This window comes from Microtus oregoni, unplaced genomic scaffold, assembly GCF_018167655.1.
Source record: "Microtus oregoni isolate MIOR12 unplaced genomic scaffold, Mior012 000012F_ref0000307, whole genome shotgun sequence".
Classification (NCBI taxonomy): Eukaryota; Metazoa; Chordata; class Mammalia; order Rodentia; family Cricetidae; genus Microtus; species Microtus oregoni.
In genome coordinates, this window is record NW_024543071.1 from 47929303 (window position 1) to 47949409 (window position 20107).

At 53.4% G+C, this 20107-nt stretch overlaps 1 protein-coding gene across 1 annotated transcript in view; it reads left to right on the forward strand.

Moving 5' to 3' along the window:
* Dagla (diacylglycerol lipase alpha) overlaps nucleotides 1-20107 on the forward strand; it is a 58134-nt gene that overhangs the window by 17170 nt on the left and 20857 nt on the right. The window contains exons 2-5 of the mRNA XM_041661456.1: nucleotides 16366-16503; nucleotides 17084-17295; nucleotides 18508-18609; nucleotides 18990-19128. Of these exons, the coding sequence (XP_041517390.1) occupies nucleotides 16409-16503; nucleotides 17084-17295; nucleotides 18508-18609; nucleotides 18990-19128 (548 nt within the window). The 5' untranslated portion in view covers nucleotides 16366-16408. The remainder of the gene's footprint in view (nucleotides 1-16365; nucleotides 16504-17083; nucleotides 17296-18507; nucleotides 18610-18989; nucleotides 19129-20107) is intronic.

A 20107-nucleotide genomic window follows, 5' to 3' on the forward strand; every position in this document is an offset into this window, starting at 1 on the left:
CCTATCCTTTCCTCCTGCCCAGCCCTACAGCCACAGGTCAGTGGTCAGGTGTTGGCACTGTCTGCCCATGGGGTCTAAGAACAGCTGGGTGATCATGCTAGACCCCTGCAGTACTACCCCTCATTCTGAACCTGCTCCCAGTCCACCCACTCTCACAGGCAGCTCTAGGCTGAACATCCACATAGTGAGTGACTTGTGTGTGCTGAACCCTTTGTCTGTTATTGGAGTTGTTAGGGTCAAAGCCTGAGCTCTGGCAGACCCAACAAGCTAGATTGACCATCTGTTCCCTGTTGGCCAGTTAGAGACAAGTAGTAGTGAAAAGGAGAGCTCAACGCAGGCATATGGAGGGGAAGAAGAGAGAAGGGTCCAGTGTCTCCTCCACGTGTGTCTCCAGGGTCTTGTGGGGAGGCATAGGTTTAAATAGAAGGCAAGAGCATGCCTAACTAAACAGTTCTGATCAGGGTGTGGCCCTGCTGGTCATTGGCTCTGCTTCTGCAAGATGGTCAGAATTGTGTGAAATCTCTTCCCAGGAAGCAAGTTTCTTCTCTGGCTGACACCAGGCTTCCGCCTTTCTCTTCCCCCAGCACAAGATTCCTAGGGGCATTTTTTTAATTCTTTGGGGACTATTGTTTCTATAGCCTGATAACCAAAGGGTGGGGCACAGTGTCTCTCTTTAGAGTATCTCTCCTACCAGCCACATGCCAAGGACTCATCCAATTAACTTGGAAGGTTCTGAGTGGTGGGCATCACTGGCCCCAAGGCCTTATAACTTGTTCAAAGTCCTTCAGCAGACTCCCAAGCCCAGGTGAGCCAGCATGTCTCCCGTGGAGTCACTTACCCTGTCCCCTAGACAAAGCTTGAGGGGGATGTGTGGCGGCCTAGGTGGGTGGCAAGCAGCTGTCATAGCCTAGTTTGGAGGCCCCAAGCCCTGCCCATTCTTCCTGTTGCTGCCTCCCCACCTTCATAGTCAGGCCCTCTGGGGGAGTGCACAGCAGGGAGGCAACTAATCTGCTCTTCAATACTCTCCAAACACCACAGGCCAAGTGTTGGGGCACTAGTGGCCTCTACAGGCAGGGCCAGCAGAACACAGTCCTCAAGGCAGAGCGGAGGTTTTGCTGTTTGCTTTTTCCTGCCCCGCCTTTTGCTTTGCCTCTTGCACCTGTCTGACTGTTTGCCCAAGGATTTGCCCTTCTGGAAGATGGGCGGGACCAAGCAGGTGAGGCAGGCAGGTGGCAATGCCCCTTGGCACCCAACTTTTCTGCAGATCCTGTGCTGCGTATGAACACATACCTTCCTGTGCTCCCTGACACTCTCCCAGCCAGTGCATGGCCTCGCCCGCGCAGAGCATGTGACTTCATATTGCCCAGGCCTGGCATGCCTGGCATGCCTGGACAGCAGTAGCGGCAGCAGCAACAGCTGGATTGTCAGCTAGGAGCAGGAGAGGCCCCCAGAGCCCTGTGCTGGGGCACTGACCCCTGGACGCGGGGGTGAGGGGCAGTATCAATGGGACTTTTGTGTGCCTGGGACAGAGAAACACATGGCCAGAGCCAGGAGTCCTGTGCAGACACATCTGCTCCTTTTTGTCCTGGAATGGCCAGTCTGCAGGCCTGTACCCTTCCTCCTAGCAGGAGAGCTTGTCTTGGCTCAAGCCATCTTATCCCTGACCTTCCTTTCACCCCTTTTAGTTGAATCTACTTCAGCAGCTTGAACTTGAATTTCTTCCGTGTTGTTTTGCCCCCTTAAGGTCTACCCTTCCAGCATCCTCCCTGGCCTGATGGAGCTTATCCACTCTGGCTCCTTGAGACTGTGAACTGGACCCTCTGGGTCAAAGGGAACAGGTTAAGTAAATAGTAACTAGATCCAAGGATGGGGAACCCCCTTTCTTCCTTAGCTGGCAGCCCAGGATGGGGCTTACATTAGCTGGGCAAGTAGCCAGGTGCCTCACTTCCTGTAGTTTTGCCTATGGCCAGCCTTACCGAGTGGTTTCCGTCCTGTAAGATGGGAACTCTAAGCACCGTCTTTGAGTTTCCATTCTGCTTTGCAGTCACCTTTAACAAAATCAATGCTATGACCTGTAACCTCTGTATTACTAGATACCTGCCCATATGAGCCATGAGGACCAGCAGGCAGTCGCCAAGAGGCTGTTACCTCCCAAGAGTGGAGAGCTCTGTAAACTGAGGGAGGCTGGGAGAGCACATTCGCTCATACTTGATAACAGCCTTTCCAGGTGGGCACAGCAGCAGTAGGTGGCCTGGTCACATTCAGACTGGCCTGGGAGAGTTCACCACATGCTAAGGGTGAGAAGGCAGCCTGCCACAACAGCGATAACCTTTGGCTCCTAGCTGTGGGGATCCCAGGTGCCCAGGACTAAGCAGGATGGATGAGAAAGAGAGAGCTATTTCTCTGATTCCAGGATGGGCATGGGGATGGGGGAGTTGTGTCAGCATGCTGGTAACAAGCACAGTTGGCTAGCCTTGGGAGGGGGGACACTACAGATACGCTCTGGGGACTTTCTTCCTATGCCTTGTCCTCCAGGGTGGAAGGAATGCCTTGGTGCCAGGTGCCTTCCATCACTCCTCCCCATGAGCAGCCCTGTGGTCTGTGCCTCTTGGCATTCTCATCTACAGGTGAGGAAATGTCTGAATTGCTCTTTCACCAGCATCCCGCAGCTATTATTCCTCTTCTCCAGGCATGGGCCTCCAGGAGGCTGCACCTTGCCCATATCTGTTCAGTGACCAGGCCCAGTTGTAACTCACGCTGACTGACCCCAAGTCCCATGCGTGTGTTTCCCACTCTGCCCCTGCAGTCAAAGAAGCACTAATAAAATAAACACATTAATACATAATTAATCCTACCTCTGTCCCTCCGGCCTTTTCTCTCTGAGCACTTCCCAGACGTGATCTCATGCATCCTGTCAAAGCCCCAGAAGAACTATGAGGAGGCTCTGTGCAGATGATGGGGAAAGGCTGGCACCTACGAACCACAGGGCCTCAAACCAGCTGTTACCCAACATTAGCTCCAGTACCAACCTATTGACCTCTCTCAGCTCTTAGCCTCCAAGGAAGAGGTTATTAGGGTGAAAACTCCTCCGAACCCTTCCTCTGGTCTCTTTGGGATTGTGCTGGGGTAAGCGGGAGGAAGAGACGCTAAGGTGTACCCTATCACTCCATGTCAGGGTGTGTCTTGTGTGCATTCACAGGAATAATGGGGTGTGGCCGTTGTAACACTACCTTGTAGCAAGCTGGCAGAGGGCAAGTGAGAGTCCCAGGGAAGGAGGTAGAATGGGTAAGCATCCTGAGAGCAGGCTTGACGCTCAGGCTCTTCCTTCTTTTCCCAGTGGCCAAGGATACAGTGACTGCTTCTGTCTTCATCATATGAAGAGGAGCCCAGGCTGAGAGCCTTGCCTGGATCACACGGACTCATAGGTGTTAGGTTTGAATAGGCTTGTTCTGTCAGACTTCAAAAATGGAGGCCCTGTAGAGTTAGTAATTCCATTTACAATACCCAAGGCATGGCAGGGTCCCTGAGAAAGGCAGCAGCAGGCTTGAGCTCCCTATCTCCCAGGGTCTTTGTTCTTGAAGCTAAGGCTGAAGACGGTAGAAACTGAGGGTGCCAGGGAAGAAGAGAACCCAGAGACAGTCTTCCCCAGGTCCTGTCCTTTGCTTACAGGCAGGGTACCATTGCATCCTTGTCAGGCCTGCCATTGGAAGAGGGCTTGATTGTCTTTGTCCTGAGGTCACAGGCCTCAGGACTCTTCTCTGAGTTCCTCCTTCCTTCTCTCCTAGATACCTAACAAAGGTGGCACAAATCACACTGCCCAAGAAGATCTCAGGCTCAGATATGGGAGATGAGGGGGTGCCAGACTTATCACTGTTGGGGAGCCCCTCAGGCAACAGAACCTCACCACAAGCAGACCACTCAACCTTCCTTTCCTGCCACAAGCTTCTCCCATAGGATGAAGATATCATATTATTCCTGCCCTTCCCAAAGCACACTTGCTGAGTGCCAGTATGAGCTCCTGTATAGTTCGTGCTGCAGAGCCAGTTGGGCTTGGGCTTTGGTGTCCTGGCAAAGAAAGAGCTCAAGCCTGGCCATCAGAGCCCTGGGCCCAGCTCTACACTGGCTCCTGTACATCATCTCTCTGTGTCTCTCAGAAATGGTTCTTCCTTCAGGCAGCAGAGCCTTGGTGAGCCCCTTCCATCTGCCAGGCCATTTTCTGGGTGCAGGGAGAACAGGAGAGGCCTTTTCCCCTTGGGAGCCACACCCCGGTAGGAGAGCCACATGGAAAACTAGGGGCACACAGTGCTGAGAGGGAAATGCAACAGACCTGTGTGATGGGAATGACATCTGAGACAGGGCAGGCAGGCCCAAGGGGAGGGTCCCTGAGCTAGGAAAGGAATGACACAAGAGAGGCGGGCATTCAGGGATGGGGTTGGGGAATAAGTGAAGACGTAAGGGCAGGGTTGGAAGGACAGAGTAAAGGCTTGTGTTTAGAAAAGAGATGAGACAGCATGAGAGGAGGTGCATGTAGGCAGAGACAGGACCAGCAGCCCTGCATGAGGGAGAGCGCTTTCTAGTGTGATGGACATTGTGAAATGAGTAGGAATAGGAGGAATATAGCGGAATAAAGGACGTATAGTTGAATGCTTAAGTTAGTTGATGGATGATGTATTAGGTAGGTGGATGGATGGATAGATTCTTGAGTGAATGGATGGATGAATGGATGGATGGGTGGGTGGATGGATGGATGTTTGAATGAATGGATAGATGGATGGATAGATGGTTTAGGTGGGTGGGTGGGTGGATGGATGGATGTTTGAGTGAATGGATGGATGGGTGGATGGATGCTTGATTGGATGGATGGATGGATGGATGGATGGATACTTGAGTGAATGGTTGGATGGGTGGATGGATAGATGCTTGAGTGAATGGCTGGATGGGTGGATGGATGGATAGATGCTTGAGTGAATGGTTGGATGGGTGGGTGGATGGATAGGTGGGTGGGTGGATGGGTGGATGGATGCTTGAGTGTATGTATATATGCATGGATGAGTTAATGCATGGGTGAATGGGTAGATGCATGTATGTTTTAGTGAATGGATAATTGGGTGGATTGATTGGTGGATGGTTGACTTCAGATAGATCTGCTCTCCGTTCCCCTCCTTGTGTGGAGTTTACATTAGCTGAGTCTTTCTCCTGAGTTGAGCTTCCCTGCTTGGTTATTATCATGGTCAGGGCTGGGTGGCAAAAGTAAGGAATTGACCGTCAGGGGAAATGTCTCAAACTCTGGGCATACTTTGGGAATGGAACCTCGTGACCACGCCTGAGTGGCACCTGCCATGAGCATGTTCTGGCATACTTGTACAGAAATTCACCTGAATCAGGACTGAGCCAAACCAGAACTTTAGAAATATAGTGTTTTTATTTGGGGCTAGGTAGCTGCAGGCCTGCAATTTAAAGGCACCCCTGCAGGACCTGCTGTCCATTGCCCAGCCTGGTGCCTGCCTATCCCTGTTTTGTGCACTGACTCTGAACCTGGAACATACATGTTCTTTTGCCTCACATCTGCCTCAGCCGAAGTCCCACAAGGCCCTGCCATGCTGCCCCACCAGTCTGTCCCTTCAGCCTCCTTTCTGTCCCTGCCCTGCTGGCCTGGTCTTGGCCCCACCCTGTTTGCTGACATGCAGCCTGTGTAGAGGTGTGTGCCCTGTGCTGTCCCTTCCTGCCCTCTCCTGCGGTCTCTCTGTCTTGCTCGACCCAGTTTCACCTCCATGTTCTCTGGGCAGCCACACTCAGATCTGTGTGACCTCTCTGTCTCCTGGCCATATGTGAATATTAGCTTGGGTCCCCTTTTTCTTTCCTGACTGTAGGTGCCATGGGAAGCTGGCCCCACTTCATTCCATCTCAACCTTTCTTTCTTGCCACATAGGTCCTTGGCGTGTGGTGGGCACTCTGATTGTCCAGTGGATAGAGGATGGCTATAAGAAAGAATCGTTTGGCCAGATCACATCTGTGTTCGTACTGCCCTGGGCCTTCCTAGTCAGCTGTTCCTTGTCTTCTCTTGAAGCCTGCCCTGTCCCAAGCTAGGAAACTTGGAACCAAACCCTACCCTGTGAGAATTGGTGTCATTATTCTTCCATGCCCTGGGACCACCTTCTTTTCTGGGCTTCTAAGAGTGAAGGTCTCCCTCAGAGGCAGGCTGCCAGGTAGGAGGAAGAAGCCTGTCTTAACAATGGCTAAACACTCCAAAGGTCCCTTACAGAGTGGAGGGTGTCCCAAAGAGGCTCTCAGGGTAATGACATGTCTGAATCCAGTTTGAACCAAAACCCCAGAGAGAGACTGTGTGATCGAGAAGGTCAAGAAGATGGCTTAGGATCCAGTGACTTTGAAGCTTTCCACTCTGAGTGGGGCTCGAGAGAGCCCAAGGCCAGGGTGGGGCAGTGGTACAAGCGGCAGAAGATCTCAAGTGTCTCGTGTTCTTGGTACTGTCTCTTTGGTATCGCTTCGCCTGGTATCCTTAGTATCTAGCCTGTGAAGAGGGTCGGAGTCAAAGTACTGTTCTTTGGGGTTTGGGGTTTCCCATGGCTGGCTGAGGCATTGCTCGGCTCTTGCCCCTGCTTCAGGTAGGGAGCTGACTCTCCAGCTGCAAGGATGTTCTGGTCAGACAGGCTTCATCCGAAATGAGCAGGGAGGGGGCCCCAGGAGGCCTCCTAGCCCACGATTCTAGGTCATCGCCTGCAGCATCCAGAGAATGGAGAGGTATTTATAGCCGCCAGCGGCCACTGAGGGTGGAGAAGCCAGCACGAGCTATGACGCAGGCCCGACCCCCCCCCCCACTGCCATCCCCCACTCCAGAGCCTTCCTGGGATGTACAGGAAAAGACTGTGCCTGCTGAGGAAGCAGGCTTTATCACATTGCCGCTCTGAGTCCTGGAGGAGATGAGGTACTAGTCTCGGCCTGACAGGAGCCTTAGCCTCTCTGGTCTCACCACGACCTTGTCTGGTCTGAAGACACCAGATTGACATTCCATTAGCACCCTCCTGCCCTGCCAGTCCTTCCCGCACATTGCCACCTGCTCGGTCCTTTAAAGGTTTGCTCCCTCAAGATCGGGTCCACTGACCTCTCTCAGCCAGTAAGGGCCAGCACAGAGGTCTGCCTCATCCCTCCACAGTGGGCAGTGGCCCCAGGTTGACTGAAGCGGGGCCTGCCAAAACCCCGCTACTGCCCTGCTCTGATCTTGCCAAGTGTCAGCAGAGGGCCCAGCTCCACCTTCTGATGCACCAAGGGAGTTGAACCACAGAAGTGACAGTGTGGCAGGGCTGGGCACCTGGCTATCAAGGGCAAGGCCTCTGGGAAGGAAGGTAATACCAGACAGATTGGGCCCTGCCTCTGTCCAGCCTACTCCGAACAAAGTGGGCCGTGGGTTCTATCCAGGTCCCACATAGGCAGCTTCAACTTGGAAGCATGCACCCTACTGCCCAGTGCCTCTTATTTTCAGCCTCCTGGTTGCTCAGAGTGCTGGGTCCTATCCCCAGACCAGGACAGAAACAGGCCGAAGCCAAAGTTTTCTCCCTAGAAACTTGCCATGTAATAGAGAATGTGAAATTGACACATCAGAAATCTGCAGAAAGTGGGCCACAGGCTGACCCACCACCAGGGCTGGAGCTTGGGGACAGGCACCCAAACATCTCCAGACCCTCCACAGCAGAAGCACGTGAAGCAAGGGGGACAAGAGAGGACAAAGTCTCTGGCCAGGTGCAATTGGTAGGAACCATGGACAGGAGCAGGACCTGAAAGAACACAGGAAAGAGTTGGGCTATAGAGGAGGGTCTTGGTGATCGTGGCAGGATGCAGGGGTCTGGACTATTGGTAGACAGCGTTAGAGCCAGTGCCTGAGAGCTTTAATTTTATTGAAAGGCCATTTAGGAGTCATGATCACTTTAAACAAACGAAAAATGTTATTGGTGTGTATGTGATGTGGGAGGGCAAGCATGCACTCCATAGCATTGCCATGGAGTTTGAGGACAGCCTTGTGGAGTTGGTTCTGCCTGTGAGTTCCAGCAAGCTCAGGTTATCAGGTTTGTGTGGCAAGTGCCTTTACCTGCTGAGCATCTCACTGGCTCCATGGTAGGCTTGCGAGGAAGAGGATGGTTCCTAAAGTGGTGTGTGTGTGTGTGTGTGTGTGTGTGTGTGTGGTTCAAGTACCCTGTCAGTGTCAGAGCCTGCTCACTCTCTCTCTCCTTTCTTAACTTATTTATTTTACATCCCGTCCGCAACCTCCCCTCCCTCCTCTCCTCCCACTCCTTTCTCCCACCTCCCCCAGAGCCTGCTCTCAACATTCTACAACTTAGAATTGGCTTTGTCTCGCCACCCCCAGCCCACGAGGGAAGCCGCTGTCATCAGTGTCAGCCGTTTGCTGATGGGGAAATGGTTGTTGACTCATCGTAGGAAGTGGCTGGCCCCTGCATTGCACTCTGAAGTCTTCGCCCAGTGGATGGCTGAGAAACAGAGTCCCTAGGATCAGTGCCAGGCCCAGCCTGTGCTCCACCCAACAGTAGGGGCCTCCCAGGCACTACCCCTTCTCGGAAGCCTGTGTAGCTTGTGATGAGTCCAGCTCTGTCCTACTGAGAGGTAGGAGGGAAGAGGGAGAGAGAGGATGAAGGAAGCTGTGGCCTGAGGGCAAGAGTTTCCTCCCGGAGACCCTTCTTCCCTGCTAGCTCCAGCAAGGGGAGAGTCGTGTGCTATGGTCTTATGAGTCCAGGCAGGAGTAACAACCCCAAGGCTCTCCCTAAATGCCACAATTGACCAGAGGGCTCCTCCATCTCATGGTTTTCAGACATTTTGGAGCACTTAGTTCAAAGCTTGGGGTGCATAGGGCAGCTGAAGCCTGCTCTAATTGACATGGAGTGCCAGGCTCCAGAGACCTGCCGGCCATGGTCACCTCCCTTCATCTGGGGTTCCCTCAGTTGGTACAGGAAGAAGGAGAGACAATCAGATGAGCAAGTGGGCCATAGCTTGTGCTGACGATGGTCCCGTATTCCACAGTTGGGGGGTAGGGGTGGGTGTTGGCTCTTCAAGTCACCAGAGCTCTGTAGAGCAGCTCCCTGGGGAAGGAGCTCTGCTTGCTGTCATTCGATCCGGCTGGCTTTGAAGATGACTGGGGAGTGGCTGAAACCCCAGAGCCTGAGCCTCTGGCCTGTGCCCTAGATGGCTATATTACCCAGGAGGTGGTAGCCTTCTGAGGTGCACACAGCTCATCTGGAGGCCTTCTCTCACCTTTGAACAGCATGCAGCCAAGCAGACCAGATCCAAGGACTGGCCTACTGCCTGAGGAGGTGGGGGGCTCAGGGTAGGCTGGGCCCAGGGAGTGGGGGGTCCCCAGAGGGGAGGTGTCATGCTTGGTGTGCCCACTTAACACCTCATTAACGACCTCATTAGGGATCCCTTAAGGATGTAGAAGTGCTAATTCCTCTCTGAGGTGTCACCGGCACCAGAGACTGACAGTTTCCTCTGGAGGAAGTTCTAAGGAGCAGGGAATGGGGTACAGCTGAGATCTGGTGAACCTCCCTGCAGGGGGCCATCTGGGAAGCCAAGCTTGTGGCCCCAGCGAAAGGGAAACTTTGTGGGAGGAGCAGTGTGGTGGGAGGAACACTGGGCTGGGCAGGGAGATGAGGGGATCTCTGTCCCCAGGGCATGTTGAGTTTGGGTGGGAAGAGGTCTGCAGTACGCCTGAAACTTGGTTACACAGACAGACAGGCATATAGCTTTCTTACAGGGTTGTGGATTTGGAGTGTTTTACAGCCTTGTGGCCTTGGACGAGAGCTCAATAGTCCAAGCTGTCTGTAATAGAAAGATGGCATTCCCACCTCACTGACTTGTGAATTCAAGGAGTCAGTACCTTGGTGGTTTTCTCAAAGATGCCATCAAGCTTACCTGAGATCGCTCAAACAGGATTGGGATAGGTACAGGTCTGCCTACCCCTGAGAATAGAGGGCAGCAGGCTTGGTGCAGAGGTAAAGGTGCTGTGCACGCTGGGGAAAACAGGTGAATGACCCAGCTTTGTAATGTCCTCACCTGCCCGTCACAGCCCCTCCGAGAAGTGGGGACTGCATTGTCTCATTTTGTACACAAGGAAACTGAGGCTCAGAGAAGTGTTGAATACAGACCAATAGAAGTTACAGAGCCAAGATCCAGCACCACATCAGCCCTGATTCAGATGTGATGCGAGGAGGCAGAGGGAAATGTGGTACTGCTCTTGGAGCAGCCTCCGGATCTGTGTGCTTGAAGGGGGAGTGGTCAGGAGATCCAGTGAGTGAGCTGCCTGCCAGCCTGCCTGCTGCCACCTGCCTGCTCCAGCCCAGCAGCTCCCAGGGGAAGAATGCCACCTGAGGCCAGCATGGCTTGCCTGTTTATGTCCCTGCAGGCCACCTCTGCCCAGAGAACTAGAACGAGCTTGAGAGGCCTGTGGGGAGGAGAAGAAATGATCTCTGAGAACAAACTCAGAAACAAAGCCTGGCTTGCTCAGACCTAGAGGGATCTTCCACCTTCGGGAAACCCTGCTGCCCAGGACAGACTGTGGGAAGTCAGGTCCAGGCTGCCAAGGAGAGGGTCCTGCCACTCTTTCTGGCCCTCCCTCCCTCATTCCTTAGCAGCCAGCAGCCCTCCCAGAACAGCCAGCAGGAAGCAAAAGGCCCCAATTGATTCCTGGGGAGTTGGCTGGTGTCAGTGGCAGGGCCTGGTGGCAGATGGCAAATTCTTTTCATTGAAGAGTGGAAAATAATTAGCGTGAGAACTGGAAGTGGAGCCTGGTGATAAATGGAGTCTGGTGAGGGTTGGTGGGGAGGGGCCAGCAGGGCCAAGCAGAGGCTCTAGAGCCTTGTGCCTGACTCCAGTGTTTACTGAACTGAGTGACCTTGGTCAGGTTATATTAACCTCTCTGAGCCTCGGTTTCCTTATCTATAAAATGGGGAGAAAATGGCAGTTCGTAGTGTTTGGAGTATTAAAAAGGGATTCTGTGGCTGCTTGCTACCATATATAGCAACAGCAAACACTACATAATTCAAAATAAACATGCGACTGAGTAATTGTTGGGAGTGTGTCGTGTTCAGAGCAGGTGGGTTGGTTCAACCTCACCCCCCATTCCTGTAGTACATGCTTGACCCCCTAGGTGGCGCTTTTATAGGAAATGGTCTCTGGTCACCAGCCCATTGATGCTTTACCAGCAGAACAACAGCACTGACTTCACAGCCTGACTTTGACCCTTGCCGTGTTACTAACTTCGTGGCACCTCAGTTTCCCCATCTGTGAGATGGAAACAGGCAGACTAACCTGGAGGAGTGTAGTGAGGAGCCCTATAATGGTGAGGGGCAGAGGAAGTGAAACTTTGCCCTTCAAGGCCATGGGGTGGGGGTGAGGATGTGGCAAGTGTCTGTTAGACTTAGACCCTGACTTTCCTCTCCTGGCCCAGCCGCCACAGGCATACTGTCTATGCCCCATGGGGCCAGGCATTTGAGGACCCCTCTGCTGTTGAAATTCTGCCCTGGCCCTGGGCAGACTCAGTTCTGCCTTCTGCTCCAGCACAGCTGATGTGTGAAAAGCAACAGCTTTCCGGCCCCTAACTTGGGTTGCACACGCCCGGGCACAGGCTGGTGGCGCACGCGGCCCTCAGCCCACGCGACTTTCTGTCACCTCCTCTGCCACCATATCCCTTTCTGTGCTTTCAAAGGCCAGCCCCTTGGCCACCCTTCCCAGATAGGCTGCAGGCCTGGAAAGGAGAAAGACAGGGCAGACTCCTCAGGGATTCTGGAGTGGTGGCCCTGGTGTGTATGTGCCTGTGATGCCAGGCTGACAGACAACACAGGCTGCCGGGGTCCTCGCCATGGGATCTTCAGGACAAGGCTTTCAGTGTGTCTGTCCTTTGGTCCCTGGCAGTTCTAGGTTGTCAGTAGACCTGAGGGTTCTGCAATGCCCACCTCAGGCCCACCCATGGCAGCCCTGTAGGGTTGACACCTACCCATTGTCACTGCAGCCCATTTTACCAAGGCAGGAACCACCTAGCACTGTTCAGATGGTTGCAGGGGGCGCCACTGAGCTATCTTGGGGGCACTGGCTGGCAAGCAGAGTGGGTATAAGCTGAGAAGGGGCTGCTGTTTACTTCCTGACCAGGACATAGCTGTTCCTGGCAGCCTCGGCAATATGGTGGTGGTTTGGGGTGATGCCACCAGGCCTTGTATGGATATTGAAGCCCTAACCCCCAAGACTTTCATTTGAGCCCAGGCAATAACAGCAGTAAATTAAAAAAGTTAACTGCAGGGCCTGTCTGGGTCAGGCTGGGTTTGAGGGGACTACAGCCCCCATAAAGGAATGGTCACTGAGGCCTCTGCAGAAAGTAGCAAACTTGGGGCATATGAGGGACACGTCAGGAAGGGAATATGGGACTGTGAGGGGTTAGAGAGTCTCCCTAACTAGAAGGTTCCTGCCCCCCAAGGGCAAACTGTGTGCACCTGAACCCTTTTGTCCTAGAAGCAGAGAAAGTCCCCAAGTTTGATCTGTAATACCACATAAAACCAGGGGTGGGGCACATTACCTGTAATTCCAGAACCCTGGAGGCAGAGGCAGGAGAATCAGAAATTCAAATACAGGGTCTAAATACAGGTTTTGAGACCAGCTTGAGATACAGAGACCCAATAATAATAATAATAATAATAATAATAATAATAAATCAACGGAGAAGACAACATGCGCATTTAAGAAAGTAGTTTGCATTTTTAGAAAGAGGAACTTGCAGAATGTTCAATATTTAACCCAGAGGCCTAAATCATCACCTGGAAAATTGGGTCATGGTAAGGGAGAGGGCAGAGGAAGAGGCCCCTTAGGGCTACAACTTAAGTCATTCCATGCACACGAAGGGTTCTCTTGGCTTCCCTTCACACCTTCCTGGGTCCTGTACCCATTCACACCTTCCTGGGTCCTGTACCCCTTCACACCTTCCTGGGTCCTGTACCCCTTCACACCCGCCTGGGTCCTGTACCCCTTCACACCCACCTGGGTCCTGGTACCCCTGCGCCCCGCCTGGGTCCTGGTACCCCTTCACACCCGCCTGGGTCCTGGTACCCCTTCACACCTGCCTGGGTCCTGGTACCCCTTTGCCCCGCCTGAGTTCTGGTACCCCTTTATACCCGCCCGAGTCCTGTACCCGCCCGAGTCCTGTACTCCTACACACCCACCTGTGTCCTAGTACATCTTCACACCCACCTGTGTCCTAGTACATCTTCACACCTGCCTGGGTCCTAGTACCCCCTTCACACCTGCCAAGGCAGGGGCAACAGAACTCCTGCTGGAGAGGGTATGGCCTGCCTTGGAAGTCCTCAGGACCTGGGAGGCAGAGTCTTGACCCCACCACAGTTTAGTCATTAGAGGCCACTTGGGGTGGAGAGGGGGAGACTGAGGAGGTACTCTGTAGCTGCCCCAGGCCAGGAAGTGACCAGGCCCTCCCCCTCCTAAGACATTTCCTCCAGATGAAATCACAGCCCAGCAGGGAACAGGCCCCCATTGTGATGGGCTGGGGTCTCCAGAGAAAGGACTCCTTTCAGGCCCATAAAAATAGAAGCCTTAGGATTTATGAATCTGTACAGGGATGCCTCCTGCTTCCCCCATCCTGTGACCTGGTGGTGACCAGCTGAAGATTGTACTGCCTGGACTGGGAGGGCAGCTGGGCTGCCAGGGGTTCACACGCACTCCCTCGGCCCCTCCATGCCCACTGATGTGCTCTGGCATTTGTCCAGCGTTGGGAGGGTTCTGCAGACCTTCTCTCTTGGGATCCTGCCTGGAACTTTAAGAGGGAAGCATAATCGGCATTTCACAGATGAGGAAATTGAGGCACAACTAGTAAGTTACACAGTTGGGTGGTAGATGCTGGGCTTATAGCTCCTGGACCTCGACTCCCACCTACTGAATCTAGGACCTTGTTAGGTTAGCTGCCTGGGGCAGAAGCTGGAGGGGATCTTGGAGGGGTAAAGACCCCCAAGCTAGTAACAGGACATGTGTGGGGCCAGCCCCTCAAAACTCTACCATGTGGTAGAAAGGCCCTGGTTCTGACCACAGCTGTTAGCCACAGCATGGTCACCTCCTCGCCCCCAGAGCAGAGGCTGCTCTTGCCCTATTATTCCTATCACTGATGGTCCTGCTGTCATGGCTGTAAGATCTGGGGCCAGTCTTGGCTCACTTATCTAATCTGGGAGCTAGAGAGAACACTGCAGGGCAGGGAAGGCCAATTCAGCGATGTTAAATACCTGGTTAACTACAGTGGCAGCCTTGCTAGACTCCTTGAGGAAGGTGGGAGAAAGGAGGTACCCAGTGTGACTGAGAAAGGGTCATATTCTGCTTGAGGAGATACACTGGGTTGTTGCCAGGGGCAGGACAGATAGCAGTCTGCAGGGGCAGGGCCCTCCCTGACCAACCTCTGTAGGCAAGCATGGCACTGCCTCTCCCCTGGCCTGATGAGGGTACAATGCAGGGCCTCAGAAGGTGGTGACTTGGTACCAGCTGCACCTCACTAGGTTCATTGAGAATGTGTGTGTGTGTGGGGGGGGTGTCCCACCTTCAGCTTCCCATTCTGTGAGCCACCTGCAGACAGGGAGGGAACAGGTACACCAGCTATTGGCAGCTCTTATGTCCCAGCCTTGCTACCACCCATGATGCCTCAGCTCCCTCCCATCCCATTCCTCCAAGCTCTAAGCCCTGTCCTGGACTACTTGTCCCAGATTTCGCTCCAGTCCTGGTTCCCTGTCCACAGTGGACCTCCCCATACCTGAGCCACCCAGCGGCAGCTGCATCTTCTTCCCTCCCCATCCTTCTGCTTCCCACAATCCGCTTGACTACTCCTTGAGAATGGGATGATGTCACTTCCTGAGGGGGGAGTAGGCACGACCCCAGCAGGCTAGCCCAGCCTACTGCTCAGGCAGCAGCCAGCTCTGCTTCTGGGCTCCCTCCTGGGAGCTTGCAGTGGCTGCTCCTGGAAGATAAGCCCAGCAGTGGAGCCTGGCCCAACGTGACATGCTGCCCAGCCACCTGGCCCCATGTCCCCTTGTTCACTGTCAGGGCTGTGGTCACTGTTCTCAGAAGGCTTGCCTGGTCCCTTCCCTGGCGAGTCTGATCTCTGTAGACATACATTTTCCTTGGAGCTGTCATTAGGAAAAGGAGGACCTGCTGCCCGCCCTGGACCAGGTGCCATGTAAGCTTCTGCTGGCTTTGCGGGGTAGCTGCCCTCTAGCAGTGTGCCCAGCCCTCTAGGGTAGGAGTTCCTCTCCGCATAGGGCAGCCACTACCCTGGAGCAAGCCTGGGTCTCTGCTCAGACCAGCGTTCCACATTTTTCTCCCAGTTTCAAAGGAGGCCCCCAGCTCCTGGCCACCACTCTGGGGCTCACTGGTGACTGGTTTGTATCCAGCTACTTGAGAGAAATAGGCACCAAGCAGTGAGAGCATTCAGGCTAGCAGTGAGTGTGTTAGAACGGCTGCTGTCCTCCCATTGAGGGGCAGATGTCCACAGTCTAAACCCTGGCTTCCACAACAGCCCCTCCTGCCCAGAACCATGGCACTGTGACAGTGGCTCAGAGTTTTGTCAGAGGGGTGCAAAACAAAGTGAAACCAAGTCAAACCACACTCAGCAGCTCAGTGGGCTCCAGCAAACAAGAAGCCAAAGACCTCACTGTGCAAAGGCTTACCAAGATCTACTGTATGCTGGGCATCGTCACCTTTGGTGTTCGTTAGTCCCAGCCGCCACCACTCACATACTCCTCTCGTGCCTTCAACATTCCTCCCGCTCTACGGGGCTCTGTGCTAAGGGTCGCTTGTTCTTGATTTTGGAAGCTTTGGCCCAGAACTGTGAGTACTGGTCAGAGTTTCTTGTGGAAAGACAGTGAGGGCTCCAGGGACTGAGTCTTCCATCGATCCCATGTAGGGGGAAAGAGAGAATGAATTTAGGGTCTTTTTGTCGCTTTTTTGAGATGGAGACTGACCTCAAAATCATGCTTCTCCTGCCTTAATCTCCCAAGTGCTGGGATTTTAGGTGGGCCAAACAGGACCTAGGTCTTCAGTGGAGCTGAGTTACTATGGGAATGATGTTAGGCAGTGGCAATCTGGTGGTGGGCAGGAGTGACCTCAGGGGTCACTCCTGAGATTGGTGTCCTATTGCTAAGGCTTTTATTGTTATGAGGCTTGAGAGGGCAGGGGGCAGCTTCTTTATCTCTGGTGCCTGGAGGCCCATGAGCCATGGATGGGGATTGGTGCCAACACCCAAGATGCCTGTGCTGCTGACTACACCTGGTAGGAGCCCAAACAGCTCCAGGGTTCTCTTCTTGCTTTCAGGAGGTGAGCACCAGGCCCGCTGAACCTCCCAGAGCTGCCAGCCATGCCCGGGATCGTGGTGTTCCGGAGGCGCTGGTCTGTGGGCAGCGATGACCTCGTCCTGCCAGCCATCTTCCTCTTCCTCCTGCATACCACCTGGTGAGTCTCAGAGCTGAGGCCACAGGTCCTGGGTTTGAGGAGAAAAGTATGGAGGGAAGCTTTCTGACTACCTGTTCCTCCATGGCAGGCCCAAACCTGACTGCCCTGCTCCCAGGCACTCCTCTAGGTTTGCCCACAGGAGTCAGGACACCTCCAGGCCAGCAATCCTCCTGACTTTGGCGGTGGGCATAGTAGCTGCCACCACCTCCCCATGATGACAGCAGGGCACCTTAGAGGCACCCAAAGCTAGGTGGACAATGCTTTTTTTCTTTTCTTTTCTTTTCTTTCTTTTTTTTTTTTAATTTTTTGAGGGAGGATTTCTCTGTAGCTTTTGGAGTCTGTCCTAGAACTAGCTCTGTAGACCAGGCTGGCCTCGAATTCACAGGGATCCACCTGTCTCAGTCTCCTGAGTGCTGGGATTAAAGGCATGTACCACCACTATCCAGCCTAGGTGGATGATGTTATTGTTGGGCAGATACCTGCCTCCCTTTCCTCCTTCTGAGCTACACTGGCTCTGCCAGCCGTGGGCAGCACAAGGTACAGAGGTAGCCCTCCCTTGCTCACCTGTGCCCTTCTGCAGGTTTGTGATCCTGTCCGTGGTGCTCTTCGGCCTGGTCTATAACCCACACGAGGCCTGCTCCCTAAACCTGGTAGACCACGGCCGCGGCTACCTGGGCATCCTTCTGAGCTGTATGATTGCCGAGATGGCCATCATCTGGCTGAGCATGCGTGGCGGCATCCTCTACACAGAACCCCGGGACTCCATGCAGTACGTGCTCTACGTGCGCCTGGGTAAGGGACCCCTTGCTGGGGGCTGGGGAAGTCCTAGAGCCCCACACCCTTCTGCACTTCCTCTGGTTTTGATTGCTAACACAAACTAAGACCCAAACCTTGGGGAGCATGAGGTGCCTTACTGGACTGACTGACATTCTAGACCCAAGGGCCCAGTCCATCCGCATGGCTGTTTTGTGAATCTTTTCATTGGGGAACATACCCCACTTATTTTTGTGTCGTTTCTTCTGCTTTGGTAGCATGGCAATAGAGCTGAGAAACAGCTTTTCTGACTAGATGATCATGGAGTCTAAAATGTTTGCCCTCTTGGCCCTTCATAGACAAATTTAGCTGACCCCTATTTGAAACTGTGAGATTGCCTGAAAAGTGCACTGGTAATTCTTCTGAAATAGATAGGGAAAATCCTGAGGCCGGACAAGCCAGCTCCCCTGAGAACCAGCCTGTATCTCTTTTGGACCATGTCCCAGCAGCCTCTGGGGTATTCCTAGGGGGCATTTCTCTCAAATGTCTCTACAGCTCATGGAGATGAAAATGTCAGCTTTGTTTTGTAGATGAGGAAACTGCAGCCCAAGGAGACTCATGAGCTATTTCAAGGTCTCACAACTCAGTCAGGATGCAAGCCTCAGAGCTGGGATTTGAACCCATGCTTCTATCTGGCTCCATAGTCTAGGCTCTTAGTTAATATATGTTGCTGGCCCTGCCAAGCTGTCATAGTTCCCTCCCACTCCCACTGGGGCTCTGGACTTAGAACACTGAGCACATGGGGCACCATGGGTTGTCTCCTGGGACTCCTCTCTCCTCCCCCTACCCCACCAAACCAAGTTCCTAAGTCTGCCAAGAAGCAATAGTTTTTGTGAGTTCCAGCCTTCAGTGTTCTGTGGTGAAGTTATTGGCACTCTCAAATATGGATGAGGAAATGGAGGCTCCGAGAGATTAGGTAGCTTGCCTAAAATGAGTCTGATTCCGGAACCCATGCATGAAATCATAAAAGCCCCAGAAGCTGGGAGCACTTCTCCCTTGTTCACCTGTCCAGTGACAGTCTCGGGGAGGCCCTGAGAACTTGGGAGCATACTGCCAGGGACCAGGCTAGGGCTCTGTGCACCCCTGCTGTAAGATGGCTGGAGGCCTGGCAGCAGGAGCCAGGCTTAGGCTCGCGTGTCCTTCCCTAGTGGCGGACAGTGGCCCTTAGTCAGAACCTGCCTCTTCTTGCAGCCATTTTGGTGATCGAGTTCATCTACGCTATCGTGGGCATCGTCTGGCTCACACAGTATTACACCTCCTGCAATGACCTCACTGCTAAGAATGTCACCCTCGGTATGCACCCCATCTGCCCCATCAGCTGAAGCCAGCCCTAGGGGTGGTAATAGGACCCAGCTTGCAGAGGATGGGGCCCAGGCACGACTATAGAGAGACACCCAAGCATGGATGCGTCCTCACCCTGGGTTCTGCCATCTCACGTGGGGCCCTCGCCAGGGTGAGCAGCAGCCGACACAGAACTGTCCAGGCAGCATTAGGGCTTTTCAACACCTTCTCAGAAGCCCACAGAGCTGCCTATGGGCCTTGGAGATCAAAGACTCCTGAGTGTCCTTTTAGGTCTTAGAAGCAGCCGGGGACACAGAGGCTACAGTGTCCCTTTGTTCAGAGCTCATGTCCCAGGAAGCTGAACCGACACCTCTCATTGCTGCTGCCCACAGGAATGGTTGTCTGCAACTGGGTGGTCATCCTCAGCGTCTGCATCACTGTCCTCTGTGTCTTTGACCCCACTGGCCGCACTTTCGTCAAGCTGAGAGCCACCAAGAGAAGGCAGCGAAATCTGCGGACTTACAACCTTCGGTCAGTTGACTGGGTAGGCGGGTGGTGCCCTAGTGAGCTTTGTAGACTGGTGGGCAGAGGAGGGTCCTGTTCCCTCCCACATCACAGGTCAGCATCATGTGAGCCATGTGAGCCAAGGCTCTTTGTGAAAGCCTCGCCCTCTCACTGCCTCAACTCCTTTGTTGAAAAAGTAAGAATAGGGTGAGCATGGTGACACGTACCTTTAGTCCTAGCACTCAGAACTAATGAGGCAGAGGCATTTGGGATCAGTTCAAGGTCATCCTAGTCTACATAGTGAGTTCGAGGCCAGCCAGAGCTATACAGTGAGATCCTATAAAAAAAAAAAAAGTAAAAATAACAGTTCTCGGCTCAGGACTGGCTCAGGATGTCACTGTGAGATTCAAGTGGGATAATATATGCCAGCGGTTAACACTATGGGCTGAGTTAATGGGAAGTTGCTGTCGACAGCAGCAGCAGGACTCGTAGTCTCTACTATGCTAACAGCAGAAGACACAACATTGTTCAGAGTGAGTTACAACCTGTGTCCTCCCTCTAATGGGAGTGGAGAAACCAAGGTACAAAGGTTATGTGATTGCTTGTTTATGCGGTGTGACCACGAACTAGCTCTCAGCCTAATCCAGAGCCTTTGCTTAGTGATGATGTTCCCTCTAGGTCTCAGAGGTTGTGAGAAGTTAAACAAGGAAGGCTTCCTGGAGGAGATTTCACCAGGCATTTTAAAGAAGTGGCATGGCAGAGACTGAGAGAGGGTGTTCATCATGGCCATAGTGACTTCTTTATGGAAAGCAAGGGGTGCTCCCGGGATGAGTCACAGTACAGTACAGTACAGTAGCCCCCGTAAGCAGGCATCTCCAGTAAGGTTAGCCCTTCATGGCTAATCCAGCTAGTTCTTTTGCGATCCCAGAGCAGCTGTAAGACCCCTGTGATAGATGAGGATCTGAGTCATTGCCCCAAGCCACAAGGGAGCAGGCTGCCAAGACCC